Here is a 20,265-nt window from a genome sequence, read left to right on the forward strand (position 1 = left end):
AAACAAAGAAAGTCCTTAAAGTTTCACATCAGAGACATCTGATGAAAGTTATCAAGCACCTGGAGAGGAAACTACAGAAACACACACTGGTCCACCATATTTCAAAGAAGGTTTCTCATTTGAAGGCAGTTGTTAGGCATCTTATAACGAAACAAAAGAAAGGGAAGCCAGTTACTCACAAAATCAAGACGATCAAACGTCTCATAAGGAAGACTGTCCAGAGAAAGCTGAAGTTAAAACGCAAGATAATCCACAAAATTTCAAAGCGCGTACAATTGATGAAGGTCAACGAACAGCTGAGGAAGAAACTACATCAGAAAAGGAAGCAAATCGAGAAACTCAGATTAGTCAGAAAGACAAAGAAAATAACACACAGAATTACCAAGGTTCACGAGAAGAAAAGAATGCAACCAATCTTGAAACAAGTGAACAAATGTAAGGCAGAACTGAGAAGGAAAGTGAGGTTGATAAAGACAATTAAAACAAAGAAAGTCCTTAAAGTTTCACATCAGAGACATTTAATGAAAGTTATCAAGCACCTGAAGAGGAAACTACAGAAGCACACAGTGGTCCACCATATTTCAAAGAAGGTTTCTCATTTGAAGGCAGTTGTCAGGCACCTTATAACGAAACAAAAGAAGGGAAAGCCAGTTACTCACCAAATCAAGACGATCAAACGTCTCATCAGGAAGACTGTCCAAAGAAAGCTGAAGTTAAAACGCAAGATAATCCACAAAATCTCACATCGGGTACATTTGATGAAGGTCATTGAACAGCAGAGGAAGAAACTACAAAAGAAAACAAAGCAAATCAAGAAACTAAGGTTAGTCCTAAAGACAAAGAAAATAACACACAGAGTCACGAAGGTTCACCAGAAGAAAAGAATACAACCAATCTTGAAACAGGTGAACAAATGTAAGGCAGAACTGAGAAGGAAAGTGGGGTTGATAAAGACAATGAAAACAAAGAAAGTCCTTAAAGTTTCACATCAGAGACATTTGATGAAAGTTATCAAGCACCTGAAGAGGAAACTACAGAAACACACACTGGTCCACCATATTTCAAAGCAGGTTTCTCATTTGAAGGCAGTTGTCAGGCATCTTATAACGAAACAAAAGAAGGGAGAGCCAGTGACTCACAAAATCAAGACTATCAAACGTCTCATAAGGAAGAATGTCCAGAGAAAACTGAAGTTAAAACGAAAGATAATCCACAAAATCTCACATCCGATACACTTGATTAAAGTTATCAAGCACCTGAAGAGGAAACTACAGAAACACACACTGGTCCACCATATTTCAAAGAAGGTTTCTCATTTGAAGGCAATTGTCAGGCATCTTATAACGAAACAAAAGAAGGGAAAGCCAGTTACTCACAAACTCAAGATGATCAAACGTCTCATCAGGAAGACTGTCCAAAGAAAGCTGAAGTTAAAACGCAAGATAATCCACAAAATCTCACATCGGGTACATTTGATGAAGGTCATCGAACAGCTGAGGAAAAAACTGCACAAGAAAACGAAGCAAATTAAGAAACTTAGATTTGTCAAAAAAACAAAGAAAATAACACACAGAATTACAAAGGTTCACAAGAAGAAAAGAATACAACCAGTCTTGGAACAGGTGAACAAATGTAAGGCAGAACTGAGAAGGAAAGTGGGGTTGATAAAGACAATGAAAACAAAGAAAGTCCTTAAAGTTTCACATCAGAGACATTTGATGAAAGTTATCAAGCACCTAAAGAGGAAACTACAGAAACACACACTGGTCCACCATATTTCAAAGAAGGTTTCTCATTTGAAGGCAGTTGTCAGGCATCTTATAAGGAAACAAAAGAAAGGGAAGCCAGTTACTCACAAAATCAAGACGATCAAACGTCTCATAAGGAAGAATGTCCAGAGAAAACTGAAGTTAAAACGAAAGATAATCCACAAAATCTCACAGCGCGTACAATTGATGAAGGTCAACGAACAGCTGAGGAAGAAACTGCACAAGAAAACGAAGCAAATCGAGAAACTTAGATTAGTCAGAAAGACAAAGAAAATAACACACAGAATTACCAAGGTTCACGAGAAGAAAAGAATGCAACCAATCTTGAAACAAGTGAACAAATGTAAAGCAGAACTGAGAAGGAAAGTGAGGTTGATAAAGACAATTAAAACAAAGAAAGTCCTTAAAGTTTCACATCAGAGACATTTGATGAAAGTTATCAGGCACCTGAAGAGGAAACTACAGAAGCACACAGTGGTCCACCATGTTTCAAAGAAGGTTTCTCATTTGAAGGCAGTTGTCAGGCACCTTATAACGAAACAAAAGAAGGGAAAGCCAGTTACTCACCAAATCAAGACGATCAAACGTCTCATCAGGAAGACTGTCCAGAGAAAGCTGAAGTTAAAACGAAAGATAATCCACAAAATTTCACATCGGGTAAATTTGTTGAAGGTCATCGAACAGCAAAGGAAAATACTGCACAAGAAGTCAAAGCAAATCAAGAAACTTAGGTTAGTCCTAAAGTCAAAGAAAATAACATCCAGAGTCACGAAGGTTCACCAGAAGAAAAGAATACAACCAATCTTGAAACAGGTGAACAAATGTAAGGCAGAACTGAGAAGGAAAGTGGGGTTGATAAAGACAATGAAAACAAAGAAAGTCCTTAAAATTTCACATCAGAGACATTTGATGAAAGTTATCAAGCACCTGAAGAGGAAACTACAGAAACACACACTGGTCCACCATATTTCAAAGAAGGTTTCTCATTTGAAGGCAGTTGTCAGGCATCTTATAACGAAACAAAAGAAAGGGAAGCCAGTTACTCACCAAATCAAGATGATCAAACGCCTCATAAGGAAGACTGTCCAGAGAAAGCTGAAGTTAAAACGAAAGATAATCCACAAAATTTCACATCGGGTAAATTTGATGAAGGTTATCAAACAGCTGAGAAAGACACTGCACAAGAAAACGAAGCAAATCAAGAAATTAAGATTAGTCAGAAAGACAAAGAAAATAACACACGGAATTACAAAGGTTCACAACAAGAAAAGAATGCAACCAATCTTGAAACAGGTGAACAAATGTAAGGCAGAACTGAGAAGGAAGGTGAGGTTGATAAAGACAATGAAAACAAAGAAAGTCCTTAAAGTATCACATCAGAGACATCTGATGAAAGTTATCAAGCACCTGGAGAGGAAACTACAGAAACACACACTGGTCCACCATATTTCAAAGAAGGTTTCTCATTTGAAGGCAGTTGTTAGGCATCTTATAACGAAACAAAAGAAAGGGAAGCCAGTTACTCACCAAATCAAGACGATCAAACGTCTCATCAGGAAGACTGTCCAGAGAAAGCTGAAGTTAAAACGAAAGATAATCCACAAAATCTCACAGCGCGTACAATTGATGAAGGTCAACGAACAGCTGAGGAAGAAACTGCATAAGAAAAGGAAGCAAATCGAGAAACTCAGATTAGTCAGAAAGACAAAGAAAATAACACACGGAATTACAAAGGTTCACAACAAGAAAAGAATGCAACCAATCTTGAAACAAGTGAACAAATGTAAAGCAGAACTGAGAAGGAAAGTGAGGTTGATAAAGACAATTAAAACAAAGAAAGTCCTTAAAGTTTCACATCAGAGCCATTTGATGAAAGTTATCAAGCACCTGAAGAGGAAACTACAGAAGCACACAGTGGTCCACCATATTTCAAAGAAGGTTTCTCATTTGAAGGCAGTTGTCAGGCACCTTATAACGAAACAAAAGAAGGGAAAGCCAGTTACTCACCAAATCAAGACGATCAAACGTCTCATCAGGAAGACTGTCCAAAGAAAGCTGAAGTTAAAACGCAAGATAATCCACAAAATCTCACATCGGGTACATTTGATGAAGGTCATCGAACAGCTGAGGAAGAAACTGCACAAGAAAACGAAGCAAATTAAGAAACTTAGATTTGTCAAAAAGACAAAGAAAATAACACACAGAGTCACGAAGGTTCACCAGAAGAAAACAATACAACCAGTCTTGAAACAGGTGAACAAATGTAAGGCAGAACTGAGAAGGAAAGTGGGGTTGATAAAGACAATGAAAACAAAGAAAGTCCTTAAAGTTTCACATCAGAGACATTTGATGAAAGTTATCAAGCACCTAAAGAGGAAACTACAGAAACACACACTGGTCCACCATATTTCAAAGAAGGTTTCTCATTTGAAGGCAGTTGTCAGGCATCTTATAACGAAACAAAAGAAAGGGAAGCCAGTTACTCACAAAATCAAGACGATCAAACGTCTCATAAGGAAGAATGTCCAGAGAAAGCTGAAGTTAAAACGAAAGATAATCCACAAAATCTCACAGCGCGTACAATTGATGAAGGTCAACGAACAGCTGAGGAAGAAACTGCACAAGAAAACGAAGCAAATCGAGAAACTTAGATTAGTCAGAAAGACAAAGAAAATAACACACAGAATTACCAAGGTTCACGAGAAGAAAAGAATGCAACCAATCTTGAAACAAGTGAACAAATGTAAAGCAGAACTGAGAAGGAAAGTGAGGTTGATAAAGACAATTAAAACAAAGAAAGTCCTTAAAGTTTCACATCAGAGACATTTGATGAAAGTTATCAGGCACCTGAAGAGGAAACTACAGAAGCACACAGTGGTCCACCATATTTCAAAGAAGGTTTCTCATTTGAAGGCAGTTGTCAGGCACCTTATAACGAAACAAAAGAAGGGAAAGCCAGTTACTCACCAAATCAAGACGATCAAACGTCTCATCAGGAAGACTGTCCAGAGAAAGCTGAAGTTAAAACGAAAGCTAATCCACAAAATTTCACATCGGGTAAATTTGTTGAAGGTCATCGAACAGCAAAGGAAGAAACTGCACAAGAAATCAAAGCAAATCAAGAAACTTAGGTTAGTCGTAAAGTCAAAGAAAATAACATCCAGAGTCACGAAGGTTCACCAGAAGAAAAGAATACAACCAATCTTGAAACAGGTGAACAAATGTAAGGCAGAACTGAGAAGGAAAGTGGGGTTGATAAAGACAATGAAAACAAAGAAAGTCCTTAAAGTTTCACATCAGAGACATTTGATGAAAGTTATCAAGCACCTAAAGAGGAAACTACAGAAACACACACTGGTCCACCATATTTCAAAGAAGGTTTCTCATTTGAAGGCAGTTGTCAGGCATCTTATAACGAAACAAAAGAAAGGGAAGCCAGTTACTCACAAAATCAAGACGATCAAACGTCTCATAAGGAAGAATGTCCAGAGAAAACTGAAGTTAAAACGAAAGATAATCCACAAAATCTCACAGCGCGTACAATTGATGAAGGTTATCAAACAGCTGAGAAAGACACTGCACAAGAAAACGAAGCAAATCAAGAAATTAAGATTAGTCAGAAAGACAAAGAAAATAACACACGGAATTACAAAGGTTCACAACAAGAAAAGAATGCAACCAATCTTGAAACAGGTGAACAAATGTAAGGCACAACTGAGAAGGAAGGTGAGGTTGATAAAGACAATGAAAACAAAGAAAGTCCTTAAAGTTTCACATCAGAGACATCTGATGAAAGTTATCAAGCACCTGGAGAGGAAACTACAGAAACACACATTGGTCCACCATATTTCAAAGAAGGTTTCTCATTTGAAGGCAGTTGTTAGGAACCTTATAACGAAACAAAAGAAGGGAAAGCCAGTTACTCACCAAATCAAGACGATCAAACGTCTCATCAGGAAGACTGTCCAAAGAAAGCTGAAGTTAAAACGCAAGATAATCCACAAAATCTCACATCGGGTACATTTGATGAAGGTCATCGAACAGCTGAGGAAGAAACTGCACAAGAAAACGAAGCAAATTAAGAAACTTAGATTTGTCAAAAAGACAAAGAGAATAACACACAGAGTCACGAAGGTTCACCAGAAGAAAAGAATACAACCAATCTTGAAACAGGCGAACAAATGTAAGGCAGAACTGAGAAGGAAAGTGGGGTTGATAAAGACAATGAAAACAAAGAAAGTCCTTAAAGTTTCACATCAGAGACATTTGATGAAAGTTATCAAGCACCTAAAGAGGAAACTACAGAAACACACACTGGTCCACCATATTTCAAAGAAGGTTTCTCATTTGAAGGCAGTTGTCAGGCATCTTATAACGAAACAAAAGAAAGGGAAGCCAGTTACTCACAAAATCAAGACGATCAAACGTCTCATAAGGAAGTATGTCCAGAGAAAGCTGAAGTTAAAGCGAAAGATAATCCACAAAATTTCACATCGCGTACAATTGATGAAGGTCAACGAACAGCTGAGGAAGAAACTGCACAAGAAAACGAAGCAAATCGAGAAACTTAGATTAGTTACAAAGACAAAGAAAATAACACACAGAATTACCAAGGTTCACGAGAAGAAAAGAATGCAACCAATCTTGAAACAAGTGAACAAATGTAAAGCAGAACTGAGAAGGAAAGTGAGGTTGATCAAGACAATTAAAACAAAGAAAGTCCTCAAAGTTTCACATCAGAGACATTTGATGAAAGTTATCAAGCACCTTAAGAGGAAACTACAGAAGCACACAGTGGTCCACCATATTTCAAAGAAGGTTTCTCATTTGAAGGCAGTTGTCAGGCACCTTATAACGAAACAAAAGAAGGGAAAGCCAGTTACTCACCAAATCAAGACGATCAAACGTCTCATCAAGAAGACTGTCCAAAGAAAGCTGAAGTTAAAACGCAAGATAATCCACAAAATCTCACATCGGGTACATTTGATGAAGGTCATCGAACAGCTGAGGAAGAAACTGCACAAGAAAACGAAGCAAATTAAGAAACTTAGATTTGTCAAAAAGACAAAGAAAATAACACACAGAGTCACGAAGGTTCACCAGAAGAAAAGAATACAACCAATCTTGAAACAGGTGAACAAATGTAAGGCAGAACTGAGAAGGAAAGTGGGGTTGATAAAGACAATGAAAACAAAGAAAGTCCTTAAAGTTTCACATCAGAGACATTTGATGAAAGTTATCAGGCACCTGAAGAGGAAACTACAGAAGCACACAGTGGTCCACCATATTTCAAAGAAGGTTTCTCATTTGAAGGCAGTTGTCAGGCACCTTATAACGAAACAAAAGAAGGGAAAGCCAGTTACTCACCAAATCAAGACGATCAAACGTCTTATCAGGAAGACTGTCCAGAGAAAGCTAAAGTTAAAACGAAAGATAATCCACAAAATTTCACATCGGGTAAATTTGTTGAAGGTCATCGAACAGCAAAGGAAGAAACTGCACAAGAAATCAAAGCAAATCAAGAAACTTAGGTTAGTCCTAAAGTCAAAGAAAATAACATCCAGAGTCACGAAGGTTCACCAGAAGAAAAGAATACAACCAATCTTGAAACAGGTGAACAAATGTAAGGCAGAACTGAGAAGGAAAGTGGGGTTGATAAAGACAATGAAAACAAAGAAAGTCCTTAAAATTTCACATCAGAGACATTTGATGAAAGTTATCAAGCACCTGAAGAGGAAACTACAGAAACACACACTGGTCCACCATATTTCAAAGAAGGTTTCTCATTTGAAGGCAGTTGTCAGGCATCTTATAACGAAACAAAAGAAAGGGAAGCCAGTTACTCACCAAATCAAGATGATCAAACGTCTCATAAGGAAGACTGTCCAGAGAAAGCTGAAGTTAAAACGAAAGACAATCCACAAAATTTCACATCGGGTAAATTTGATGAAGGTTATCAAACAGCTGAGAAAGACACTGCACAAGAAAACGAAGCAAATCAAGAAATTAAGATTAGTCAGAAAGACAAAGAAAATAACACACGGAATTACAAAGGTTCACAACAAGAAAAGAATGCAACCAATCTTGAAACAGGTGAACAAATGTAAGGCAGAACTGAGAAGGAAGGTGAGGTTGATAAAGACAATGAAAACAAAGAAAGTCCTTAAAGTTTCACATCAGAGACATCTGATGAAAGTTATCAAGCACCTGGAGAGGAAACTACAGAAACACACAGTGGTCCACCATATTTCAAAGAAGGTTTCTCATTTGAAGGCAGTTGTTAGGCATCTTATAACGAAACAAAAGAAAGGGAAGCCAGTTACTCACAAAATCAAGACGATCAAACGTCTCATAAGGAAGACTGTCCAGAGAAAGCTGAAGTTAAAACGCAAGATAATCCACAAAATTTCACATCGGGTACATTTGATGAAGGTCATCGAACAGCAAAGGAAGAAACTGCACAAGAAAACGAAGCAAATCAAGAAACTTAGGTTAGTCCTAAAGTCAAAGAAAATAACATCCAGAGTCACGAAGGTTCACCAGAAGAAAAGAATACAACCAATCTTGAAACAGGTGAACAAATGTAAGGCAGAACTGAGAAGGAAAGTGGGGTTGATAAAGACAATGAAAACAAAGAAAGTCCTTAAAGTTTCACATCAGAGACATTTGATGAAAGTTATCAAGCACCTGAAGAGGAAACTACAGAAACACACAGTGGTCCACCATATTTCAAAGAAGGTTTCTCATTTGAAGGCAGTTGTCAGGCATCTTATAACGAAACAAAAGAAAGGGAAGCCAGTTACTCACAAAATCAAGACGATCAAACGTCTCATAAGGAAGAATGTCCAGAGAAAACTGAAGTTAAAACGAAAGATAATCCACAAAATCTCACAGCGCGTACAATTGATGAAGGTCAACGAACAGCTGAGGAAGAAACTGCACAAGAAAACGAAGCAAATCGAGAAACTTAGATTAGTCAGAAAGACAAAGAAAATAACACACAGAATTACCAAGGTTCACGAGAAGAAAAGAATGCAACCAATCTTGAAACAAGTGAACAAATGTAAGGCAGAACTGAGAAGGAAAGTGAGGTTGATAAAGACATTTAAAACAAAGAAAGTCCTTAAAGTTTCACATCAGAGACATTTGATGAAAGTTATCAAGCACCTGAAGAGGAAACTACAGAAGCACACAGTGGTCCACCATATATCAAAGAAGGTTTCTCATTTGAAGGCAGTTGTCAGGCACCTTAAAACGAAACAAAAGAAGGGAAAGCCAGTTACTCACCAAATCAAGACGATCAAACGTCTCATCAGGAAGACTGTCCAAAGAAAGCTGAAGTTAAAACGCAAGATAATCCACAAAATCTCACATCGGGTACATTTGATGAAGGTCATCGAACAGCTGAGGAAGAAACTGCACAAGAAAACGAAGCAAATTAAGAAACTTAGATTTGTCAAAAAGACAAAGAAAATAACACACAGAGTCACAAAGGTTCACCAGAAGAAAAGAATACAACCAATCTTGAAACAGGTGAACAAATGTAAGGCAGAACTGAGAAGGAAAGTGGGGTTGATAAAGACAATGAAAACAAAGAAAGTCCTTAAAGTTTCACATCAGAGACATTTGATGAAAGTTATCAAGCACCTGATGAGGAAACTACAGAAACACACAGTGGTCCACCATATTTCAAAGAAGGTTTCTCATTTGAAGGCAGTTGTCAGGCATCTTATAACGAAACAAAAGAAAGGGAAGCCAGTTACTCACAAAATCAAGACGATCAAACGTCTCATAAGGAAGAATGTCCAGAGAAAACTGAAGTTAAAACGAAAGATAATCCACAAAATTTCACAGCGCGTACAATTGATGAAGGTCAACGAACAGCTGAGGAAGAAACTGCATCAGAAAAGGAAGCAAATCGAGAAACTGAGATTAGTTAGAAAGACAAAGAAAATAACACACAGAATTACCAAGGTTCACGAGAAGAAAAGAATGCAACCAATCTTGAAACAAGTGAACAAATGTGAGGCAGAACTGAGAAGGAAAGTGAGGTTGATAAAGACAATTAAAACAAAGAAAGTCCTTAAAGTTTCACATCAGAGACATTTGATGAAAGTTATCAAGCACCTGAAGAGGAAACTACAGAAGCACACAGTGGTCCACCATATATCAAAGAAGGTTTCTCATTTGAAGGCAGTTGTCAGGCACCTTATAACGAAACAAAAGAAGGGAAAGCCAGTTACTCACCAAATCAAGACGATCAAACATCTCATCAGGAAGACTGTCCAAAGAAAGCTGAAGTTAAAACGCAAGATAATCCACAAAATCTCACATCGGGTACATTTGATGAAGGTCATCGAACAGCTGAGGAAGAAACTGCACAAGAAAACGAAGCAAATTAAGAAACTTAGATTTGTCAAAAAGACAAAGAAAATAACACACAGAGTCACAAAGGTTCACCAGAAGAAAAGAATACAACCAATCTTGAAACAGGTGAACAAATGTAAGGCAGAACTGAGAAGGAAAGTGGGGTTGATAAAGACAATGAAAACAAAGAAAGTCCTTAAAGTTTCACATCAGAGACATTTGATGAAAGTTATCAAGCACCTGAAGAGGAAACTACAGAAACACACAGTGGCCCACCATATTTCAAAGAAGGTTTCTCATTTGAAGGCAGTTGTCAGGCACCTTATAACGAAACAAAAGAAGGGAGAGCCAGTGACTCAAAAAATCAAAACTATCAAACGTCTCATCAGGAAGACTGTCCAAAGAAAGCTGAAGTTAAAACGCAAGATAATCCACAAAATCTCACATCGGGTACATTTGATGAAGGTGATTGAACAGCAGAGGAAGAAACTACAAAAGAAAACAAAGCAAATCAAGAAACTAAGGTTAGTCCTAAAAACAAAGAAAATAACACACAGAGTCACGAAGGTTCACCAGAAGAAAAGAATACAACCAATCTTGAAACAGGTGAAGAAATGTAAGGCAGAACTGAGAAGGAAAGTGAGGTTGATCAAGACAATTAAAACAAAGAAAGTCCTCAAAGTTTCACATCAGAGACATTTGATGAAAGTTATCAAGCACCTGATGAGGAAACTACAGAAACACACAGTGGCCCACCATATTTCAAAGCAGGTTTCTCATTTGAAGGCACTTGTCAGGCATCTTATAACGAAACAAAAGAAGGGAGAGCCAGTGACTCACAAAATCAAGACTATCAAACGTCTCATCAGGAAGACTGTCCAAAGAAAGCTGAAGTTAAAACGCAAGATAATCCACAATATCTCACATCCGATACACTTGATTAAAGTTATCAAGCACCTGAAGAGGAAACAACAGAAACACACACTGGTCCACCATATTTCAAAGAAGGTTTCTCATTTGAAGGCAGTTGTCAGGCATCTTATAACGAAACAAAAGAAAGGGAAGCCAGTTACTCACAAACTCAAGATGATCAAACGTCTCATCAGGAAGACTGTCCAGAGAAAGCTGCAGTTAAAACGCAAGATAATCCACAAAATCTCACATCGGGTACATTTGATGAAGGTCATCGAACAGCTGAGGAAGAAACTGCACAAGAAAACGAAGCAAATCGAGAAACTTAGATTAGTCAGAAAGACAAAGAAAATAACACACAGAATTACCAAGGTTCACGAGAAGAAAAGAATGCAACCAATCTTGAAACAAGTGAACAAATGTAAGGCAGAACTGAGAAGGAAAGTGAGGTTGATAAAGACAATTAAAACAAAGAAAGTCCTTAAAGTTTCACATCAGAGACATTTGATGAAAGTTATCAAGCACCTGAAGAGGAAACTACAGAAACACACAGTGGTCCACCATATTTCAAAGAAGGTTTCTCATTTGAAGGCAGTTGTCAGGCACCTTATAACGAAACAAAAGAAGGGAAAGCCAGTTACTCACCAAATCAAGACGATCAAACGTCTCATCAGGAAGACTGTCCAAAGAAAGCTGAAGTTAAAACGCAAGATAATCCACAAAATCTCACATCGGGTACATTTGATGAAGGTCATCGAACAGCTGAGGAAGAAACTGCACAAGAAAACGAAGCAAATTAAGAAACTTAGATTTGTCAAAAAGACAAAGAAAAAAACACACAGAGTCACGAAGGTTCACCAGAAGAAAAGAATACAACCAATCTTGAAACAGGTGAAGAAATGTAAGGCAGAACTGAGAAGGAAAGTGGGGTTGATAAAGACAATGAAAACAAAGAAAGTCCTTAAAGTTTCACATCAGAGACATTTGATGAAAGTTATCAAGCACCTGAAGAGGAAACTACAGAAGCACACAGTGGTCCACCATATTTCAAAGAAGGTTTCTCATTTGAAGGCAGTTGTCAGGCACCTTATAACGAAACAAAAGAAGGGAGAGCCAGTGACTCACAAAATCAAAACTATCAAACGTCTCATCAGGAAGACTGTCCTAAGAAAGCTGAAGTTAAAACGCAAGATAATCCACAAAATCTCACATCGGGTACATTTGATGAAGGTCATTGAACAGCAGAGGAAGAAACTACAAAAGAAAACAAAGCAAATCAAGAAACTAAGGTTAGTCCTTAAGTCAAAGAAAATAACACACAGAGTCACGAAGGTTCACCAGAAGAAAAGAATACAACCAATCTTGAAACAGGTGAACAAATGTAAGGCAGAACTGAGAAGGAAAGTGGGGTTGATAAAGACAATGAAAACAAAGAAAGTCCTTAAAGTTTCATATCAGAGACATTTGATGAAAATTATCAAGCACCTGAAGAGGAAACTACAGAAACACACACTGGTCCACCATATTTCAAAGCAGGTTTCTCATTTGAAGGCAGTTGTCAGGCATCTTATAACGAAACAAAAGAAGGGAGAGCCAGTGACTCACAAAATCAAGACTATCAAACGTCTCATCAGGAAGACTGTCCAAAGAAAACTGAAGTTAAAACGCAAGATAATCCACAAAATCTCACATCGGGTACATTTGATGAAGGTCATCGAACAGCTGAGGAAAAAACTGCACAAGAAAACGAAGCAAATTAAGAAACTTAGATTTGTCAAAAAGACAAAGAAAATAACACACAGAATTACAAAGGTTCACAAGAAGAAAAGAATACAACCAGTTTTGGAACAGGTGAACAAATGTAAGGCAGAACTGAGAAGGAAAGTGGGGTTGATAAAGACAATGAAAACAAAGAAAGTCCTTAAAGTTTCACATCAGAGACATTTGATGAAAGTTATCAAGCACCTAAAGAGGAAACTACAGAAACACACACTGGTCCACCATATTTCAAAGAAGGTTTCTCATTTGAAGGCAGTTGTCAGGCATCTTATAACGAAACAAAAGAAAGGGAAGCCAGTTACTCACAAAATCAAGACGATCAAACGTCTCATAAGGAAGTATGTCCAGAGAAAACTGAAGTTAAAACGAAAGATAATCCACAAAATCTCACAGCGCGTACAATTGATGAAGGTCAACGAACAGCTGAGGAAGAAACTGCACAAGAAAACGAAGCAAATCGAGAAACTTAGATTAGTTAGAAAGACAAAGAAAATAACACACAGAATTACCAAGGTTCACGAGAAGAAAAGAATGCAACCAATCTTGAAACAAGTGAACAAATGTAAAGCAGAACTGAGAAGGAAAGTGAGGTTGATAAAGACAATTAAAACAAAGAAAGTCCTCAAAGTTTCACATCAGAGACATTTGATGAAAGTTATCAAGCACCTTAAGAGGAAACTACAGAAGCACACAGTGGTCCACCATATTTCAAAGAAGGTTTCTCATTTGAAGGCAGTTGTCAGGCACCTTATAACGAAACAAAAGAAGGGAAAGCCAGTTACTCACCAAATCAAGACGATCAAACGTCTCATCAAGAAGACTGTCCAAAGAAAGCTGAAGTTAAAACGCAAGATAATCCACAAAATCTCACATCGGGTACATTTGATGAAGGTCATCGAACAGCAAAGGAAGAAACTGCACAAGAAATCAAAGCAAATCAAGAAACTTAGGTTAGTCCTAAAGTCAAAGAAAATAACATCCAGAGTCACGAAGGTTCACCAGAAGAAAAGAATACAACCAATCTTGAAACAGGTGAACAAATGTAAGGCAGAACTGAGAAGGAAAGTGGGGTTGATAAAGACAATGAAAACAAAGAAAGTCCTTAAAATTTCACATCAGAGACATTTGATGAAAGTTATCAAGCACCTGAAGAGGAAACTACAGAAACACACACTGGTCCACCATATTTCAAAGAAGGTTTCTCATTTGAAGGCAGTTGTCAGGCATCTTATAACGAAACAAAAGAAAGGGAAGCCAGTTACTCACCAAATCAAGATGATCAAACGTCTCATAAGGAAGACTGTCCAGAGAAAGCTGAAGTTAAAACGAAAGACAATCCACAAAATTTCACATCGGGTAAATTTGATGAAGGTTATCAAACAGCTGAGAAAGACACTGCACAAGAAAACGAAGCAAATCAAGAAATTAAGATTAGTCAGAAAGACAAAGAAAATAACACACGGAATTACAAAGGTTCACAACAAGAAAAGAATGCAACCAATCTTGAAACAGGTGAACAAATGTAAGGCAGAACTGAGAAGGAAGGTGGGGTTGATAAAGACAATGAAAACAAAGAAAGTCCTTAAAGTTTCACATCAGAGACATTTGATGAAAGTTATCAAGCACCTGAAGAGGAAACTACAGAAACACACAGTGGTCCACCATATTTCAAAGAAGGTTTCTCATTTGAAGGCAGTTGTCAGGCATCTTATAACGAAACAAAAGAAAGGGAAGCCAGTTACTCACAAAATCAAGACGATCAAACGTCTCATAAGGAAGAATGTCCAGAGAAAACTGAAGTTAAAACGAAAGATAATCCACAAAATCTCACAGCGCGTACAATTGATGAAGGTCAACGAACAGCTGAGGAAGAAACTGCACAAGAAAACGAAGCAAATCGAGAAACTTAGATTAGTCAGAAAGACAAAGAAAATAACACACAGAATTACCAAGGTTCACGAGAAGAAAAGAATGCAACCAATCTTGAAACAAGTGAACAAATGTAAGGCAGAACTGAGAAGGAAAGTGAGGTTGATAAAGACATTTAAAACAAAGAAAGTCCTTAAAGTTTCACATCAGAGACATTTGATGAAAGTTATCAAGCACCTGAAGAGGAAACTACAGAAGCACACAGTGGTCCACCATATATCAAAGAAGGTTTCTCATTTGAAGGCAGTTGTCAGGCACCTTAAAACGAAACAAAAGAAGGGAAAGCCAGTTACTCACCAAATCAAGACGATCAAACGTCTCATCAGGAAGACTGTCCAAAGAAAGCTGAAGTTAAAACGCAAGATAATCCACAAAATCTCACATCGGGTACATTTGATGAAGGTCATCGAACAGCTGAGGAAGAAACTGGACAAGAAAACAAAGCAAATCAAGAAACTAAGGTTAGTCCTTAAGTCAAAGAAAATAACATCCAGAGTCACGAAGGTTCACCAGAAGAAAAGAATACAACCAATCTCGAAACAGGTGAAGAAATGTAAGGCAGAACTGAGAAGGAAAGTGGGGTTGATAAAGACGATGAAAACAAAGAAAGTCCTTAAAGTTACACATCAGAGACATTTGATGAAAGTTATCAAGCACCTGAAGAGGAAACTACAGAAACACACAATGGTCCACCATATTTCAAAGAAGGTTTCTCATTTGAAGGCAGTTGTCAGGCACCTTATAACGAAACAAAAGAAGGGAGAGCCAGTGACTCACAAAATCAAAACTATCAAACGTCTCATCAGGAAGACTGTCCAAAGAAAGCTGAAGTTAAAACGCAAGATAATCCACAAAATCTCACATCGGGTACATTTGATGAAGGTCATTGAACAGCAGAGGAAGAAACTACAAAAGAAAACAAAGCAAATCAAGAAACTAAGGATAGTCCTAAAGACAAAGAAAATAACACACAGAGTCACGAAGGTTCACCAAAAGAAAAGAATACAACCAATCTTGAAACAGGTGAACAAATGTAAGGCAGAACTGAGTAGGAAAGTGGGGTTGATAAAGACAATGAAAACAAAGAAAGTCCTTAAAGTTTCACATCAGAGACATTTGATGAAAGTTATCAAGCACCTGAAGAGGAAACTACAGAAACACACACTGGTCCACCATATTTCAAAGAAGGTTTCTCATTTGAAGGCAGTTGTCAGGCATCTTATAACGAAACAAAAGAAGGGAGAGCCAGTGACTCACAAAATCAAGACTATCAAACGTCTCATCAGGAAGACTGTCCAAAGAAAGCTGAAGTTAAAACACAAGATAATCCACAAAATTTCACATCCGATACACTTGATTAAAGTTATCAAGCACCTGAAGAGGAAACTACAGAAACACACACTGGTCCACCATATTTCAAAGAAGGTTTCTCATTTGAAGGCAGTTGTCAGGCATCTTATAACGAAACAAAAGAAGGGAAAGCCAGTTACTCACAAACTCAAGATGATCAAACGTCTCATCAGGAAGACTGTCCAGAGAAAGCTGCAGTTAAAACGCAAGATAATCCACAAAATCTCACATCGGGTACATTTGATGAAGGTCATCGAACAGCTGAGGAAAAAACTGCACAAGAAAACGAAGCAAATTAAGAAACTTAGATTTGTCAAAAAGACAAAGAAAATAACACACAGAATTACAAAGGTTCACAAGAAGAAAAGAATACAACCAGTCTTGGAACAGGTGAACAAATGTAAGGCAGAACTGAGAAGGAAAGTGGGGTTGATAAAGACAATGAAAATAAAGAAAGTCCTTAAAGTTTCACATCAGAGACATTTGATGAAAGTTATCAAGCACCTGAAGAGGAAACTACAGAAACACACACTGGTCCACCATATTTCAAAGAAGGTTTCTTATTTGAAGGCAGTTGTCAGGCATCTTATAACGAAACAAAAGAAAGGGAAGCCAGTTACTCACAAAATCAAGACGATCAAACGTCTCATAAGGAAGACTGTCCAGAGAAAGCTGAGGTTAAAACGAAAGATAATCCACAAAATTTCACATCGGGTAAATTTGATGAAGGTCATCGAACAGCAAAGGAAGAAACTGCACAAGAAAACGAAGCAAATCAAGAGACTTAGGTTAGTCCTAAAGTCAAAGAAAATAACATCCAGAGTCACGAAGGTTCACCAGAAGAAAAGAATAAAACCAATCTTGAAACAGGTGAACAAATGTAAGGCTGATCTGAGAAGGAAAGTGAGGTTGATAAAGACAATGAAAACAAAGAAAGTCCTTAAAATTTCACATCAGAGACATTTGATGAAAGTTATCAAGCACCTGAAGAGGAAACTACAGAAACACACACTGGTCCACCATATTTCAAAGAAGGTTTCTCATTTGAAGGCAGTTGTCGGGCATCTTATAATGAAACAAAAGAAAGGGAAGCCAGTTACTCACCAAATCAAGATGATCAAACGTCTCATAAGGAAGACTGTCCAGAGAAAGCTGAAGTTAAAACGAAAGATAATCCACAAAATTTCACATCGGGTAAATTTGATGAAGGTTATCAAACAGCTGAGGAAGAAACTGCACAAGAAAACGAAGCAAATCAAGAAATTAAGATTAGTCAGAAAAACAAAGAAAATAACACACGGAATAACACAGGTTCACAACAAGAAAAGAATGCAACCAATCTTGAAACAGGTGAACAAATGTAAGGCAGAACTGAGAAGGAAGGTGAGGTTGATAAAGACAATGAAAACAAAGAAAGTCCTCAAAGTTTCACATCAGAGACATCTGATGAAAGTTATCAAGCACCTGGAGAGGAAACTACAGAAACACACACTGGTCCACCATATTTCAAAGAAGGTTTCTCATTTGAAGGCAGTTGTCAGGCATCTTATAACGAAACAAAAGAAAGGGAAGCCAGTTACTCACAAAATCAAGACGATCAAACGTCTCATAAGGAAGACTGTCCAGAGAAAGCTGAAGTTAAAACGCAAGATAATTCACAAAATTTCACATCGGGTACATTTGATGAAGGTCATCGAACAGCAAAGGAAGAAACTGCACAAGAAAACGACGCAAATTAAGAAACTTAGGTTAGTCCTAAAGTCAAAGAAAATAACATCCAGAGTCACGAAGGTTCACCAGAAGAAAAGAATACAACCAATCTTGAAACAGGTGAACAAATGTAAGGCAGAACTGAGAAGGAAAGTGAGGTTGATAAAGACAATTAAAACAAAGAAAGTCCTTAAAGTTTCACATCGGACACACTTGATGAAAGTTATCAAGCACCTGAAGAGGAAAATACAGAAACACACACTGGTCCACCATATTTCAAAGAAGGTTTCTCATTTGAAGGCAGTTGTCAGGCATCTTATAACGAAACAAAAGAAAGGGAAGCCAGTTACTCTCCAAATCAAGAGGATCAAACGTCTCATAAGGAAGAATGTCCAGAGAAAACTGAAGTTAAAACGAAAGATAATCCACAAAATCTCACAGCGCGTACAATTGATGAAGGTCAACGAACAGCTGAGGAAAAAACTGCACAAGAAAACGAAGCAAATCGAGAAACTTAGATTAGTCAGAAAGACAAAGAAAATAACACACAGAATTACCAAGGTTCACGAGAAGAAAAGAATGCAACCAATCTTGAAACAGGTGAACAAATGTAAGGCAGAACTGAGAAGGAAAGTGAGGTTGATAAAGACAATTAAAACAAAGAAAGTCCTTAAAGTTTCACGTCAGAGACATTTGATGAAAGTTATCAAGCACCTGAAGAGGAAACTACAGAAGCACACAGTGGTCCACCATATTTCAAAGAAGGTTTCTCATTTGAAGGCAGTTGTCAAACGTCTCAGAAAGGAGCTACAACTGGTTCGACTTTCAAGGAATCTTCAGGTCGCTGAGAAGAAGAGGAGACCTGTCATGAAAATAATCCAGAAGCTGAAGCGCCGCAGGTTAAAAATGCCATTCAAGAGACTTGAACTCAGGAAGATTCAGCTGTTGAAGAAATTGAAAATTGCCAGGAAGGAGAAGAAACCGACTCATCAAATATTTAAAAAGCTGAAATATACAAGGAGAAAAACGTCTGTGCTCCAGGACAAACGAGTTAAAGCATTACAAATTCTTAATCAAACAATGACCAAGGAAATTGAAGAATTGAAGGAGAAAATAAGGCTCTGTAAGACACAGAAATTGGTCCAGGTGAGGACTCCAACAAGTCGGATGACAAAGAAGCTCAAGCATCTTAAGATGAAGAGAATCCATGAACGGCTTGTAAGGCAGAAACTGAAATTAAAGAGGATGCGTTTATTGAAAAAATTGAAACTGGCTAGGACGATGAAGAAACCCACAACATTGATCATCAGGAAGTTAAAGCATCTAAAGTTGAAGACAACACAAAGAACTATTCGAAGGAGACTGACTCTGAAGCAAAGGAAGACACTGACGACAAAGCTACTCAAGAAACTTCGACTTGCTAAACGTGAAAAGAGACCAACCACTAAGATTGTTAGACAGCTTGAACAATTAGCAATGATGAAAGAGAAGAAACGCTACCTGTCTGTAAGACAGAGGGTGGAAGGCAAAGAGTTACAAAAACCTGAGGAGAGAGAAGAACCTGAAGAAAGGGAAAACCATAGAGAGGTGGAAACCCCGGAAGAACTCACTCGGGGACAAATAGAAGGCAAAGAGCTGAAAAGGAAGCCAGTGAAACACAAGGAAGGACTTGAGTTCCAGAGGCCAATCGTGAGACAGGAGGCACTGGGGATACGACGAAATCTGCTCTACATGACTCGATATAGAACCAGGAAAGAGGTTGTGGTTTACGAAATATCATACAGTTGCAATCATGGTTTCAGATTACGCACCATAAGCAGTGATAAGGTGATATGTTATAAGGTTATTCAGAAGTGCCAAGAAGGGTACAAGTTGATTAAGAAGCCTGGGGAGAAAGTGCTTTGCCACAAGAAGATACCGAGATGTTCGAAGGAATATAAATTGCGAAGATTACAGGAAGGGGTAAGCACATGTTACAGAAAACACCCCTCTTGTCCGCCCGGCTATGAATTCAAACATACACCTAGTATGACAGCAGATTGCTTGAAGACAATCAGAACGTGCAAGGGTGGTTTTATAAAGAGGAAAAGAGGAGAAGAGACCGTGTGTGTCAAGAAGACTCCGAGATGCAAGTCTGGTTACAAACTGATGAATAAGTTGATTGGTCAAGCCAGGTGTCATAGAAGGGTACCTAAATGCCCGCAGAAATACGAGCTCAAGAAAACCAAAGAAAATACCTTTGAATGCATCCACGATGTTCCGATCTGTGACGATGGATTTACGTTAAAGAAACAAGGAGAGGTGCCAGTCTGCACAAAGAGAGTAACAAGTAAGTAAAAGCAATCAGTATAAACTTAGAGCCTCATGTGATTCATATAACTGACCAACATGTGCTCTCTTTTCATTTTAATAACGTCATTAGGAGGCAAATTTCACTTTTGCTGCTAAC

At 37.9% G+C, this 20,265-nt stretch overlaps 1 protein-coding gene across 1 annotated transcript in view; it reads left to right on the forward strand.

The window, feature by feature from the left end:
• Window positions 1-278: 278 nt before the first annotated feature.
• LOC135499563 (uncharacterized) overlaps window positions 279-20,265 on the forward strand; it is a 28,378-nt gene continuing 8,391 nt past the window's right edge. The window contains exons 1-10 of the mRNA XM_064790419.1: window positions 279-458; window positions 1,086-1,622; window positions 1,803-2,135; window positions 2,442-2,592; window positions 2,763-3,072; window positions 3,326-3,575; window positions 4,203-4,535; window positions 5,163-5,495; window positions 5,643-5,975; window positions 6,123-20,145. Coding sequence (XP_064646489.1) covers window positions 279-458; window positions 1,086-1,622; window positions 1,803-2,135; window positions 2,442-2,592; window positions 2,763-3,072; window positions 3,326-3,575; window positions 4,203-4,535; window positions 5,163-5,495; window positions 5,643-5,975; window positions 6,123-20,145 — 16,783 coding nt within the window. The remainder of the gene's footprint in view (window positions 459-1,085; window positions 1,623-1,802; window positions 2,136-2,441; window positions 2,593-2,762; window positions 3,073-3,325; window positions 3,576-4,202; window positions 4,536-5,162; window positions 5,496-5,642; window positions 5,976-6,122; window positions 20,146-20,265) is intronic.

The sequence above is a fragment of the Lineus longissimus genome, chromosome 2, assembly GCF_910592395.1.
Source record: "Lineus longissimus chromosome 2, tnLinLong1.2, whole genome shotgun sequence".
In the NCBI taxonomy this organism is placed as follows: Eukaryota; Metazoa; Nemertea; class Pilidiophora; order Heteronemertea; family Lineidae; genus Lineus; species Lineus longissimus.